This window comes from Alligator sinensis, unplaced genomic scaffold (assembly GCF_000455745.1).
Source record: "Alligator sinensis unplaced genomic scaffold, ASM45574v1 scaffold54_1, whole genome shotgun sequence".
Classification (NCBI taxonomy): Eukaryota; Metazoa; Chordata; order Crocodylia; family Alligatoridae; genus Alligator; species Alligator sinensis.
In genome coordinates, this window is record NW_005841962.1 from 2,429,567 (window position 1) to 2,444,588 (window position 15,022).

Sequence of the window (15,022 nt, forward strand, 5' to 3'; positions counted from 1 at the left end):
CCAACGCGGGGCCAACCACCCAGTCTGCTAGCAGCCTGCCCCGGTGGCCCTAGGGGGCATCACCACCATGGTGGGGATGACTAGGGCTCCCTGCAGCCCAGGGCCCACCAGCAGCTCACCCCGCCCCAGCCGCAGGCAGGCACCACAAAAAAAAAAAAAAAATGGATTGGGCCCCTTACTGCTTTTTTTTTAATTCCCCCAGTGGAGCTTCCCTGTGCAAACTACCAGTGGCCTAAGTGGCCCCTGAGCTGCAGGGGTCCCCAGTCCTTCGCACCATGGCAGCACCCCGCAGGTAGGCTCCTTGTGGGCTGAGGGCTGCCCCAGCTTAGAGCCAGCACCTGCCAGATCTAACTCTTTCCCCAAGTCCATCTGTAGGGCATCACCCCATGCGCTGTCCCCACCACCTTTCCACTGCCTGGGACCACCTGGGAACAGGCTAGCTTGCCCTTGAGGCAGTGCAGGAAAGCAGCAGGAGGGTGGGTCCCAGGAGGTTAGCAGCAGGAGGGTGGCTCCCAAAAAGGGGGTGGAGACAGTGCACTGGAATCGCAGATTGGGCGCCTCCAAGCTGGGGCATGCCCTGGCCTGCTAGAAGCCTGCCCAGGTGGTTCTTGGGGGCACCACCGCTGCAGAGGGAAGGACTGGGGCCCCCCACAGCTCAGGAGCTACTCACCCACCAGCAGCTTGCCCCCAGCCATGGGAGAGGTGGGCAGGCTTCAGAAGGAAAAAAAAAAAAAAAAAGGATCAGGTCTTTTGCCGTAACAGTGATGGAATCCCTTAAATTGAAACAGTGGGTTTTTAACAGTCATGATTAAAAATCCACTGTTTCAATTTAGGCAACTAAACCCCACAACATGTGTACAAGCGCCCACAGTCGTTTTCTCAATCCAGGCTCTGCAATTTTTCCCCTAGGTTGAAAGGGCAGATGCTACCACTGTGCAGCTGAAGATCAGTGGACATGGGAGAGCATGCTGAGTGCAGACAAGATGTTCAAAGAGACTTTGGCAATAAACTGTTAACAAGCTGTACCAAGTAGGAGCAAACCGTCTTAACAGCAAACTGGGCTACATTAGTAGGAGCGCTGCCAGCAGATGGAGGGAAGTGACCACTCCCCTCTACTCGGCACTAGTGAGGGCAGTACTGGAGAACCGTGTCCAGTTTTGGTCCCCCCACTATAGAAAGGATATGGACAAATTGGAGAGAGTCTAGTGGAGGACAGTGAAAATGGTTAGGGAGCAGGGGCTCATGACTTTTGAGGAGAGGCTGAGGGAACTGGCCTTATTTAGTCTGGAGAACTGAAGACCAAGGGGGTATTTAATAGAAACCTTCAACTACCTGAATAGTGGTTCCAAAGGGGATGGAGCTGGACTGTTCTCAGCTGTGGCAGATGACAGAACAAGGAGCAGTGGTTTCAAGTTGCAGCAAGGGAAGTTTAATTTAGATATTAGGAAGAATTTTTTTTCACTAAGAGGATAGTAAAGCACAGGAACAGGTTACACAGAGGTGGTAAAATCTCTATCCTTGGAGGTTTTTAAGACCTGACTAGACAAAGCCTTGGCTGGGATGATCTAGTCGGGGATGGTCCTGCTTTGAGCAGGTGGTTGGACTAGATGACCACTCAAGGTCCCTTTCAACCCTAATTTTCCATGATTCTATGAAAATAATATCAACACCGGGAAATTTTCCCCCAATCTTATGTCAAGAAACAGTTATACGTGTTTTGTTGAAATCTTCAGGAAAGTTCAGCCTGTGGCAGAAAACAAAGAGGGCAACTTCAGCCTCATTTAAAGTTTCCAAAGTTTTACAAACTTCAGCCTCCTTTACATTTTGGAAATGAAAACAAGATTTTATAAATGAAAGTGTTTAGCAACCTTAGCCACATGCTCCATAACCCATTTTACCTATGCTTTGTATGGATGTAAGAAAAATCAATGGACTATTTATTTTTTAGATTTATATCCCACCATTAATAGATTCAAAGTCTGCAGAGGCCTCTTAGCTGGTACTTTCTTTATAAATTCTGCTTCAGACTCGTTCAGGTTTGCTTTGCAGTTCTTGCTGTCAAATGCTTATAAATCAAATCTGTTGGAGTAATGGCATCCACATTTGTACAGATATATTTTATACTTTCCCTCTTGGTTCATCTTCCTCAAGACCTCAAGAATAGAACAGACAAGTTAATATGTATTAGCTAATTTTGAAAAAAAAGGTGCAAGCTCTTACCAGAACAGACATCTCTAGAATGTCTGGCTGCTGAAGGTATTCTGGGTCTACTTTGGGCCAGGACTGTTGTAGCACATCAGCATCCCAGTTATACTGGGTGCAAAGTTTATTCTGCACATGTACCAAACCTGGAACAGCAAATTAAAAAAACAAAACGAAACAAAAACAAAACTGGGCATTCTTTAACCAACACATTAACTCTTTAGAGTTTGCTTGATAAATAAGTCAAAACACTGTTTACTTTAAATCATGCCTAATGAAAATCTCGTGGGAGGAAACCACACTATTTGGTTTTGCATGCAGCATATTAGAAACAGAAAGATCACAGCTTTCAGAGCTTTGAAGGAGCTCATGTAAATGTTTCTAGATTATGGTTAGCGCTCCAACACTTTTGCTACTTTGTTTTAAGACATAGACATAGAAAGCCAATACTTACAGTTAATTTCAATTGCTGCTACACAAGATGAAATCTAATCTTAATCACATTTTCTAAATCCTTTTCAATTGCAACTGTTAGTTGATTTAAATCATTACCTCCTAAGAACGCATACCTTTTATATTTTAATGACAAAGCCTCAGTGTGGCTCAATTTTTCCATTTGTAGAATATTGTATGACTCCAAATTCACAAGGATGATATTTGCAAGACCATGTAATGTATGTCTGCTAAGTGTTTTGAGACTCACATTAAAGGATTTCATTTAAGAAGTTATCCTAGCACTCTCGCTCACGCTCCCTGAAATATATTACACTTCTACTGGCCCGTGTACATTTTCTAGAAATGTTTTCCTTCCGCATGGCATACTTTCCTCTCTCACAGGAAAAGTAATTCCTGCTAACTGTGAGTTACGGGTAGATAGGATGAATACATACTGAAATAATTCTTGCATAGACTGAAAACTTAAATATGGGAATAAAATGTGGGAATAAAATTCTCACTTTCTGTGGGACACAAGAAAGAGAATGATTTCATTCACCTTGAACATATATAAACATATTCCAAAATTAAACTGACAGTATTGATTGCTTTTGTAATCATTTATGCTTCTTATAAAATCAGGGTTTTCTCAAAACCAACATGCTAAATCAGAGCTGTTTTAAATGTTTTTCTAAACCAAATAACTCAGAATTGCCAACTCAAAATTGGTGATGGTATGTGTAGCTGAAAATGTATTTTAAAATATGCAAAGATGTACCTCTATATGAAATAGGGTGAGGAAAAACAACAACATAAGACACGTTGTCAAGGATCAGGTTTAGGAAGCAGTTTGAAAAACAACAGAAAGACAGGAGGAGTCCACAACATTCCACGTAGAATGAACAAATACTTTTATCAAAAGGGTTAGGAAAGCCTAATGCACTGAATAAGAACAAATAAAGGGAGTGGAAGAGATAAACACTCTCAAAATTGAAATCTATCTGATAAAAGTTGCAGATTTCTATAAAAGGCACAAATATTTTTGCTATTTTCATAATGACTCAGAAAGGAGGTGAATTGGTAGAGTTAATTCTGAGGCCAAGCAAGAATATACATTAATTTAAGTGTGACAGAGGGCCCAATTTTGTTAAATAAACAGCTTATTAAATACTTTCTTGGGTTGCAGAAAGAAGTTTGGAATTTTCTGGCAAAGGAGATGAAACTGCAAGCACAAGAGAAGAACTGAAACTGTAAAAAACTTCATCATGGTGACTCATTTTCACATTGAGGTTACAGAAAACAGCTGCTACAGATAATTCTCTTTTTGGTTTTTCTATACATAGATGAGCTCACTCCTTTCCTACTGATCATATGCCTTGTGGCAACATGCATACCGGCCACTCCTTATTTTTCTATTTAAATGGATTCTTCACACTACTGAAAAAAAGATACTTTATGAAGAGTGTTAGCTAAGAGCGGTCTTCTATGGATGTGGAAGCTGTCAGTCCTCTGGACGCAAACAAAAAATAAAAATAAAAAGGATCCTCAAGTCTATCTTTGTTAATATATTACTTCACTACAAGATGCAACACCAGTTTAAAAAGTTCTGAACACCTATATTAAAAAGAAAAAAAAACCTACGAAACACATCAGCAGGCTGGTTTCTGAAACTGTGGTTTGACAGGAAACCGATATGAGGGTTTTACTTACCTTGCTTGCTTGGTTTCCTGTCTTAATTCTCATATTAGGAGCTCCAAGACATACAAAAGTCAATCCTCATAATTTGTTATGCAGTTTCAAAGCATAACAAGAAACAGAGGTTTTGTTGCCACAATCTGGAATTGCTTGCCCATTTTAAAAAGAATCTTGCCATCAAAAAAAAAAAAAAGGAATGAAAAAAAAAGGAAGAAAATCAACCCAAATTTCATTCTGCTGTAGCACAGAAAAGAGCCAATAATTACTTCTGAGCTTACTTATATTGGATTCCTTCATTAGCTTGAGGTTACCTAATGAAATGGATTTTATAGTGACATGTATTTTGCTCCTATTATTGTGGCCTGTTTTCTTCCAATGGCTGTGCATTCCCCTGCAAGAGTAGCAACCTGAATACCAACTGACATTTTGCTTAGGAATTATTAGCAATTATTATTATTTTTTTTTTTACAGGACTACAGTATGCAGAACATTTTGTAGACGTATAAAAGGCAACATCCTTGCACAATTCAAGATCCTTATTCTGCAATTTAAAGTATGTGGAGACTCCCATCCATACAGAGCCACACAGGCAACCAGGAAGAAATAATGACAGGATCAGAGTCCAAGTTAAAAATACAATATTTCTAAATGTGGCACACACAAAGGTGATTGAGAAAGAGTGGGTAAGGAGAAGGCAGGACATAGTTTACAACATGGAGATCATGTGAACTCTTACTAGCCTTGTGGGAGTCTGGAGTATTTCATAAAAAATAACACTTCCTTTAGTATACCATTATTTATAAAAGTACAGATTATTGGGCATATGGGAAGCTCCTTTTGAGAAGACTGGCATTAGGTCAAGAAGGGGATTCAAGTCCTAGATGACCACATGTTAGAAAGCATAGGAATAAGCTTGTGAAAAGGAAGCAAAGGAACAAATTGCACTAGAAAACACTGCCCCCACAATATTCCAGCAATGGTGTAGACAGCATTTATGCTGGACAATAGGCACAGACATTTCACAGAGTAGACCATGGCAAAGAGTATAATTAGGTATGAAATTTGGGTATGAAGGTACAGCAAAAGGAAGCTAGCAAAGGCAGGGAAGGAAGGAGGAGTTTGAATGTGATGAGGAAGGTGAGAAGAAATCAGTAAAAGGACTTGAAACAAGAACATAACTGGAGTCTAAGGCAAGGGACTCTGCAGAAGAAATACAGAAAATTAGGAGGCAATGCAGAGGGGTTACGGATAAGCATGAGATAAAATTTGAAGAGAATTCATGCTTATATTAGAAATTTTCAAATTTGGAAGAGGCAAAAGGAATGGAAGCATGCATTAAAAAAAACACCTTCACACTAATAAAATTAAGTATCTTTAAGCAGCATAATATAGCAATTTTTAATACTTTGCAGATTTCATATTTTATCTTCATGTGTTTGCTTCTGCCATCAATTCCAAGTGTATTATCATTACATGGCTTTGCTTTCGGTGTAGTTCTGTATTGCTGCCCTAAGTGGACTTTTTGTATTAAAGCAATCAAATCTGTCAAGTATCAGGATATCATTACAGCACAGAAGGTTCACATCTGGCAAGCAAATGTGCAATGTTCTGCAACAGTAGGACAATTAAGGCAAGGCTATGATAGTGGTTTCCAAACAGCTATCAGAAAAGCTGTGCAATGTCATAGATACCACATAAGTGAGTAAAACGTACTTCACTGAATGCAATGTCCTGGGGGCTCATTTGGTATGTCATGCAGCTGGACTCCACAAATTTCAAGTAGTATGAAAAGCAGGCCGAGATATCTAAAGTCAATTTTGGAAAGCTCTCCTACTCAGTTTGCTCCAAGAGAACCAGCACCAACCACCCTTCTAGTAAACTAAAGGCTGGAGATGGTTTGTCCTTCTTAGTTCATGTGGATAGCTCATCCTTGATCTTGGTTTATTTTTTGAGGTGAAGGAATTTTTATACGGTCACCCCTTTTCCCCCCATTTGGTGATTTTGCTTTTTGGGATTTTTACATTTGTGCTGAGCTTTATGATAATTGATAAGGCACTTAAAGGACCTTGTGTTTTGTGAACCATGAAAACATACTGGTAAACTCACAACATTACCTAAGAGTGTACAGTTACTATTCCTCACCTTGTTAGGTGAGGTACACTTTCCTATACCATCCTGAGTCATTCTTTTCTGTGCAGACTGAATGACTCGGCATCCTTTGCTCCAATACTACAACCTAATTCTGTTCACCTCCTGATTAGTGGCTTGGAGGAAAGAGCAAAATGTTGTCCCTGTGCTTCCATGACTCTTCAGGGGCATTTGTAAAAAAGGGTGGAAATTTGGTAAGGGCACACTGAAAGACATGGCTCAGATAACAGAACTCAGACACATCAATGCTAGACATGTGGTGTGTGCATGAACAAAGCGGAAGCATTTTTCCTAGTAATTTTAAATAGTTTTTCCTAAGCCCTTATTCTACAGGTAAATGTCTCTATGCACTCTGTATAAATCTCTATGTAGGTACTGAATGCAAACTGGCTGAAGATTTCAGGAATGGACTACTGTAGTGGCAGTTATTTTGTTTCCAAGGAAACTGCTGCATCACAAGTGCCAGGAATTATGCAGTTTCAATAAAACATGACAAAGAGCTGGGGTGATTAAATCTGTTTAAGGCACCTCTTTCACATGGCAGCTTTCATTCTTTCATGACAGAAGTACTTTAACACAAATGAACTCCCTCAAAACAAGAAGCTTCTTATCCTTGTCTGGATGGGAATATACTATGCTAGTACAAACAAACAAACAAACAAACAAGTCTCAAATTTACCAGTGGTGTCTGTATATTCCTAAAATACAAAGTTTCAGGAAGGAAATAGGTTTCCTCATCCTGTTAGTATTTGCAAGCTGCAAAGATGTCAGCCAGATGAACTCTTCCCACACTGAGGGGCTGTTACCTTTTCTTCATTAAACTAGTATAATGTGTATTTGTAGCAGGGTACATATTTGTCAGTAGCGTAACATTATTAAATTAATACAACCAAAACACTAGAAACAGTTTCTTTTCTAAGCAGCAGAAAAATGCATTATCCCCCCCGCAAAAAAGTTATGCACAAAAATATCAAAGTACTACAACTATTCAATGCTTACTGTTCAACACTTGAAAGTTAAGTCATTCTTAAAACAGCATTAAACAATCTTTTCCTTAACTCAAAAAGGTATGAGTCTTCATTTGTTTTTGAAGCATATCCATAAAATGGTCATATATAAATTAAACCCAAGGGCAAAAAATTCTATTCAATAACCAATTAACAAAAGGTTTGGGGTTTTGATTCTACCTGACAAAAATATACTCCATTTTTTCTCTATCTGAATCTATAAAACACAATGCTTATACTTCAAAGATAAATGTAACTCTAAAGAGAACCGTGGGACGTCAGCGATGAGTGATGTTCAATCATTTGTCAACAGGCAACACAGAATGGAAGACAGTGTACTAAAAAGCTTTATTTTATAAGACCACTGGCATGATGCTGACAAAATAGGGTAAATTATTTTAAATCACTGATTTAAATAACTATTTTTAGTAATGATTTAAATCAGTGAACAAGATGCCCTGATTTATGGTGAAAGGCATTTCTTATTTATTAGATCAGGGGTGTCCAACCTTTTTGAATGTGGGGCCAGATCACAAACTTTTTATCACCCAGTGGGCCATATTCAAAGACCTCACAAGAAGTGGTATCACATCAGGAAGTGATGTCACGTGACCTTTGACACCAATGAAGTTGCAGGAAGTGACAATGAAATGGGTCTGGAAATGTGGTTTAAAATCCAAAATAAAAACAATATTAAAAGCAACAAAGAAATAATACCAAACACTTGTGTGGTCATGCAGGAGACACAAGTTTCCCTACTAGCACAGAGGGACAGCAAAGTTAGGGCGCACAAGCTTCCTTCTGAAAAGCACACAGGGAGCCATGTGGCATTATGTTGGATCACCTTGGACTGCCCAGAATCAATGACTCAGTTCCCAAATACAGTTGGGGGCAAAAAGGAGGCAGCTTTTAGCACAAGTAGAAAGCAGGACTTACACTTGTCTCTCTCAAATGCAGCAAGACACTATAACTGCTCTGCCCCCAGTTTCCTTTTTGCAACCAAAAACGGCAAAGAGTCTCCCCTGTGAAAGGCAGGGACCCCCGACACACACACAGGTGCCAGGAGCCCACAGTCACCGGCCTGGCCCCAGGGGAGGTGCCGTCTTCCCGCCCCAACCCCAGCCCCGGCACGGCCTGGCCCTACCTGTGGCACCCCGGCCGGGTAGGAGGTGGCAGAGGCAGACGACGAGGGCAAGCCCGGCCGCCGCACTGCCTCCGCAGGTCCGCATCGCCACGCTGTGCTGGGCTGGAGGGAGCCGGAGCCGGAACCGGGGCTGGGGCCAGGTGACACCTCAGGGCACAGCGAGCGCAGGCTCCGCCTGAGCCCGGGGCCGCCCTGCGTGGCGCAGCCAATGCCAATAGCCCAGTGGGAGGTGGTACCTGCCCGCGCCGCTCCACCTCCACCAGCGACCCGGGGCTGGGCAGCCAAGACGGGCTGCCTCTCACCTGCGGGCGGGGGGCAGGGAGCAGTGAGTCGCTTGGGCTGGGAAGCGGTGGCTTCCCCACGTGGTGCTGGGGATGGGAGGAGGCAGGCCGGGTCTGCACTCCTCTTCCCACATGCACCGCGTTGACAACATCAAATTGAAGCTGTGCATATGGGAACCTTGTCCCTTCCCCAGACAAGGGGCGAGAATGAAAGCAAACCGTGTTTACCTTCATTTCCTGTCGCAGCACTGCGGGCCACAGAAAATGCCTTGGCAGGCTGCATAGCGGCCCGCGGGCCGTATGTTGGACAAGCCTGTATTAGATGATCAATTTTCTTTTTTCTTTTTTTACTTTGACTTGAGTCAGCTGCCTTTAGGTGGAAAGCAATGCTAATTTTGATGGATGAATCAAACAAACTATTACATTTCTTCGAGCAAAACATTTTACATTTAAATCTGATTTATTAAACAAACAAAAAAATTATCTGTAGTCAATGAACCGAGCTGATACTTTGTTGTTTCTCATGGCTATGTCCTTCAAGATTTTGGAACTAACAGCTCCTCACTTCTCAAATTGAATTTTTACTCACAGATTGGAAGAGGAAAGCAGGCTTTTGGGGTTTTCAACTCCCAAATGCTTTTGTAACTTTAAGCAAACTAGTGATTGAGCTGAAGTAAGCTGAATAAACTTAAAAGAGAAAAATATTCTGTCTGCACCTGTATAAAAGGCAAACACTGCTAAAAGATAATTTATTATAAAAAAAAAAAACCCCAAACCTGACAGTTGCAGTTGATAACTAGCAACTTCCCTCAGGTTAGTGGTCTGACTTTCTTTAAAATTGCAGGAAAAAATGCAGCCTGCTTCAGTGTTATGTTGATTAACTTAAATGATTTCAATAGATTACATTAAGTTTAGCCCTTTATAGATTTCTCAGAATTTCTCAGAATTTCATATTTAATTTTAAATAATTATTCTTTTAAAAATGTATCCACTTAAATAATATTTTCAATTTTTTTCTTTTCAAATCATTAATTTTTATCCACTCTGCTACAAAACACTTGACAATAGCTAGGGCTGCTGGTTTGCTATCATTGGTTTTACTACATTCAGTATAACTGTTTTACTATTAGCCTGTGCTTTCCTTCACTTCTGTGTTTAGCCACCTACTATCAATTGCCATTTACCCAGTGGCTGAACTTTTTAGATTCTAAAACTTTTGTGAATTTCGTGGCAAACCTTTTCTAAAACTAATTTATTTATTACTGTGCCTGGGCACAAGGGCCAGGCAGGGACAAACCTGTGTGTACCTTCTCGCACCCCACATCTCCTCAAAAGAATCTCACAGTACCCCTGGGTGCTAGGGTACCCTGGCTGAGAATCAGTGACTTAGATTGTAGGTGCTTTTACAGGAAGAACATCTTTTTAGTATGTATGCTTGCAGTGGCATAATGGGGCCCTATTTAAAAAAATTAGGTGCTGCTTGAAGTACTTTAACAGTAGTGTTAAGTTTTTCTATGGCAATTTCTTTTTACACATTTCATCCTTGTTTATAGACAGACAATGACAACAGAAGCACAAGAAAAGAAAGTATATCACTAAAATGACATATAATCTAGAAGAAGGCTTATTTACATTGCAAAGGACTACAACCCCCCCCCCCCCCCAAATCCAAACTATCCTCTCTCTCTGTCTCTCTCCTTTAGGGGTACAATATATTGAATGGTTGGTATGTGCAATTGTTTAGCAAACACTTTTATGGATACAAAATACTATTAGGAAAGCAAGATTTTTTCTTCTCAGGGATGGTTTAAATAGGAGTGTGATATGATGCTGGGTAAATGGAAGAACTTGCTTTTCTGTTCATTGTTATTCTTTCCCCACACGTAATATTATCCATTTATTTTTTAGGGTTTGATTCTAGTTGTAGAAATAAAATAGTTTCTTAAAGTCATTAAATCTTAAATTAATTACTGAAACAAACAAAAGAGAACACGCAAAGAAGTGTATCAGATATTTTAGTAGAGATTTAGCTTCATTATGTTATTATATGTCCCATTTGAAATTTGAACAGCTAGATGCTATCCAAATGCATAGTAAGATACAGAGATCATCCCCCAAAGAGTTAACAATCTGCGCATGCAAGACAGAAAAAGGGTAGAGGGATGAATTATGAACTTCCTTATTTTACAGATGTGGAACTAAAGCTGAAACACAAATATGCCTATTTTACAGATTCAGAACTGAATCACAGAGAAATTTTTTGTGGATGATTCAGACATAATAGTGATTGTCTGTCTTCTTAAAGCTAGTTTTCAAAATAATCCAAAAATTTAAAAGCCAAACTCTCTTTTGGAACAGAATTAAGAACATGCCTAACCTGAGAGACATCCAAATTTAGAAAAGTAGGAGCACAGTCAGCATAACATGTTTTTTAAAATATGAACATAAATCTCTTTTCCTGTTACTGAATAACTCCATGTAGCTATTTTTTCACAGGTGTTCTGATTCTTTGAGAATCATGATAAATGTTGGATTTTTCCAAATAATATACTTCATATACTGCATAAAGTAGACAACTGATAAAAACACATAATTCCCATAATACAATAGCTTAATTAAACTATAATAATGATCCTGTTGGTACAGAAAGCTTTGTATATTCAGTTAACATACTTCTGAGGTCAGCAATCTAAACAAAAAGTCCTCTGCAGCCAGCCTTTGATGTTATAGTCCTCTCTTCTCTTATGTATGGTGGGACTTTCTTAACAAAACATTCATGATCAATGATTCCTTCATTCTGCCATACTTGTGAGAACCCTAGCAGGACTCTCGAGGTTCAAATAGCGAAGTACATAGCTGCTACAGGTATTTATCAACCAAAGGAATTCAATTTTAACAATGTCTCTATCTCCCTACTACAACAGATGTACTATGAGACCAGAGGAATTCAAGCCTGTTTGTTACACAGCCCTGTAGAGAGGAATCCTCTTAGCCCACGTTCCAAGCAGCATATTCAGCATAAAAAGTAAGGGTATGCATACCCAAACAACTTACTGCAGGATAAAAGGAGATGGGGTTTTACTGAATGCCAGCTGCCCCATAGCATACATACTGCCTGTGTGCATGCTCTTGCTCTACGGTATGCAGAAACTAAACTGGGGTGGTTTAACCATCCATGAAAGACAGCTAAATTACTGTGCTTTAGGGAAGAATGCAAACAAGCAGTTAGACCTGAGCCACTGATGTGTGGTAAAGCCCATAATAAATGGTTCAGATGTCCATACCCTATGGGGTTTTTCTATAGCCTATGCCATTAAAAAAAAATATTAATCCATTTTCTTGATTTCCCTTCCCTTCCAAATTATGATGTGGATACAGAAAAATTGTGAAAGAAGAAGTGGAGAGCAAGTGAACAGTCAGCAACCTGCAGGTATGTAGGTGAGAAGGAGTAACAGGCATGAAGTAATTACTAAACCTGACTCCCTGGGGAAAGAACGTTGAATGCTGTGGGGCTGTGGTGACTATTAGAGGGGGAAAATAGGTCTTGATCTACGGAACAACATACACATGGAAAGTATTATTTTTTAGATATTTCTTGCAAGCCTATCTATGATATTGCATACTTTTCCTGGAAGTTATTTCCCCAACTCAGAATAAAACAGAAAGTGCAAATGGTACAAAGAAACCCGTTTTTAACCCCCCCCCAAAAAACTTAGCCTTAGTTTTTGACAACACTGGTTTGAGTAGTGTTCAAACATAAGGGGGATGCAGCAAAGTATCAGAGATACCTTGTTCATCAGGGCACCTCTTGGGGTAACAAGGCACAATGGTCACAAAGTAACAGGAAACAGATTTAGGCTAGACATCAGGAAAAACTTCACGGTAAGGTTGGCCAAAATTTGGAATAGGCTCCCAAGGGAGGTGGTGCTCTCCTTTGCCTTGGGGTCTTTAAAAGAAGGCTGGATAGGCATTTGCCTGGGGTCGTCTGAGCCCAGCACCCTTTCCTGCCCTGGCAGGGGGTCAGACTCAATGATCTGTTGAGGTCTCTTCCAACCCTAGCATCTATGAATCATTTATGATTTTTCCTATAACAGTAATTAGTACGAAGTACCTTTCCATAGCTCAGAGGCTATGTGGGGGGCCATAGGTGCAAGCATAATGCAGAGAGTGGCGAAAGCTTCCTCAAATTCCACGCTGTGGAGCATAAGGGGTTGCGAGGCTTGCTATGAAAAATGGGGAAAAAATTATAAATATAAACATTTAGAGGCAAAAAAAACAGTTTGATAAGAAAATGAGACAATGAGCACACAAATCAATGAGACTTTCTGTAAGAATAACGTTTTACAATAAATAATACAATGCACACAAAAAGCACACAAAACTGACCAAAGGCACCAGCACTATTGTGAACTAGCTAGAAACTTTGACACTGGGACTCCTTCTGTGTAGTGGTCTGCCCATACTGATTCTGGTACAATCATTTTTAAGAGGATTTTGGACACTCTGGCTGCGTCCAGTAATATCACAAATCATTTGAAAGATAAAACCCTGTTCAGTTAGTTTAAGAGCGTCACCAGGGCATGTATTTTAATTAGAATAGGTCCAAAAAAGGTCTAGATAAATGTAGGCAAAGATTCAAAGCAATACAAGAGTGATGTAAGACTGCAAAGCACAGAAATCCTTTGATGGCTCATGCTTATGTTGTTTTCCTAAGTTCTTATAGAAGTGGCAGACTGACAATATGTGCACTGAATTCCTATTTATTATTTACCATTAAAAGAGGTACAAGCACAGATGGAAGCTGTACAAACTTTCCCCTATTCAGCCTCAGCCAGCTTCAACCTTGACCTGAACAAAAACCATCTCCACCAGGAAGGACAGTTTTGATTCTGTGCATATTCAGTTTTTTTGTCTCTCTGATGAAAGAGCAAAGAAAACTGCCAGCAAGTGTCAACTGTGATAATTATTTCATGGATGTGATGATCACTAGTTCCTGTCTCCAAGAAAATAGACCAAGACCAACAATTCGTTTGACAGAGGCCACAGAACAGCTGTCCTACTGCAACTTCTTACAGCTGCTACCAGTCAGGTTTGAGCAAGTAAGTTTGATGAAATAAAAACTGATCTCAGCTTTTTGCAAAGTTGAAATAAGCTTTAGCAATTTCTTTTTCTCCTTCTAAATTTAATTTTCACTCATGTCCACATTTCCTGATTTCAGCTCTGGATGAAAGAGGAAGTGCCAAATGTAAAAGGTACCCAGCTTTAGTTCCTGAGCAGACTATTTTGAGCAGCATTCAAACATTTAGATGTTGTATGAACTCAAAATTTAAGGCACTGGTTTCAATCCTTTAGACTCAAGCACTGCTTGTTAGACTATGAAAAAATAATGGAGTGATTCTATTGCAAAAAACTCAGAAAGACTACAACAGGTCAGAATGCTTTTGACACTGGAATCCTATTTTAAATCTGTAGATTTATCTTGTGAATCATATGCAGGTGCTTGCACACCTAACAGTCCTAATACACCCTGGCACCCTGTGGTGCCCTTAAAAGGTTCTAAAAGCATCCGGGTTGAGAATCACTGTTTTAAAGTTTACTCATCTCTTCTGTGAGCCCACACTGTATGGGAATCAGTAATCTGAAAATAAAGAACTGTGTATCACATTTCCAGTCCCACAAACCATGCAGTCTCTAGGGCTGTTGTTATTTCAGTACAGCATTTTTAAGTGACTACATGGATGCGTGTTAAGGTTTGTGAGTTTAGTCAAGAAGTGCTTTCAGATCACCAGCTAAATATCTAATTCTAGTCACAGAGACAAACAGCTAATTTGACTTCTGATTTAGGTCACAATGTAGGACACTGCCAAAATATACATAAGACTAACGATCCAAACAAGACAAACAGAAATAAGAACAGCTACATCTGCCCCATGCCACCTGGATGATCCACATGACAGTCCAAATTACAAGTGCCAAACTGAAATTATTTTGTAGAAAAAAGGAATTTCTAAGCTTTGTTTACATCAACTGGTATTGCAGTGATTAATGTTTTCACAGAGGAATTCAAAATCTCAGTGCTTTTGCTCTGGTCAATAACAACACTCTTCCTT

The 15,022-nt window shown here is 40.0% G+C and overlaps 1 protein-coding gene across 3 annotated transcripts in view; it reads right to left on the bottom strand.

Moving 5' to 3' along the window:
• LARS2 (leucyl-tRNA synthetase 2, mitochondrial) overlaps positions 1 to 15,022 on the bottom strand; it is a 113,432-nt gene that overhangs the window by 3,438 nt on the left and 94,972 nt on the right. For all 3 annotated transcript variants that reach the window (XM_006020647.3, XM_014518521.2, XM_025200288.1), the window contains 2 exons: positions 13,024 to 13,135; positions 2,221 to 2,348 (listed from right to left, as the gene is read on the bottom strand). In XM_006020647.3, the coding sequence (XP_006020709.1) occupies positions 2,221 to 2,348; positions 13,024 to 13,135 (240 nt within the window). The remainder of the gene's footprint in view (positions 1 to 2,220; positions 2,349 to 13,023; positions 13,136 to 15,022) is intronic.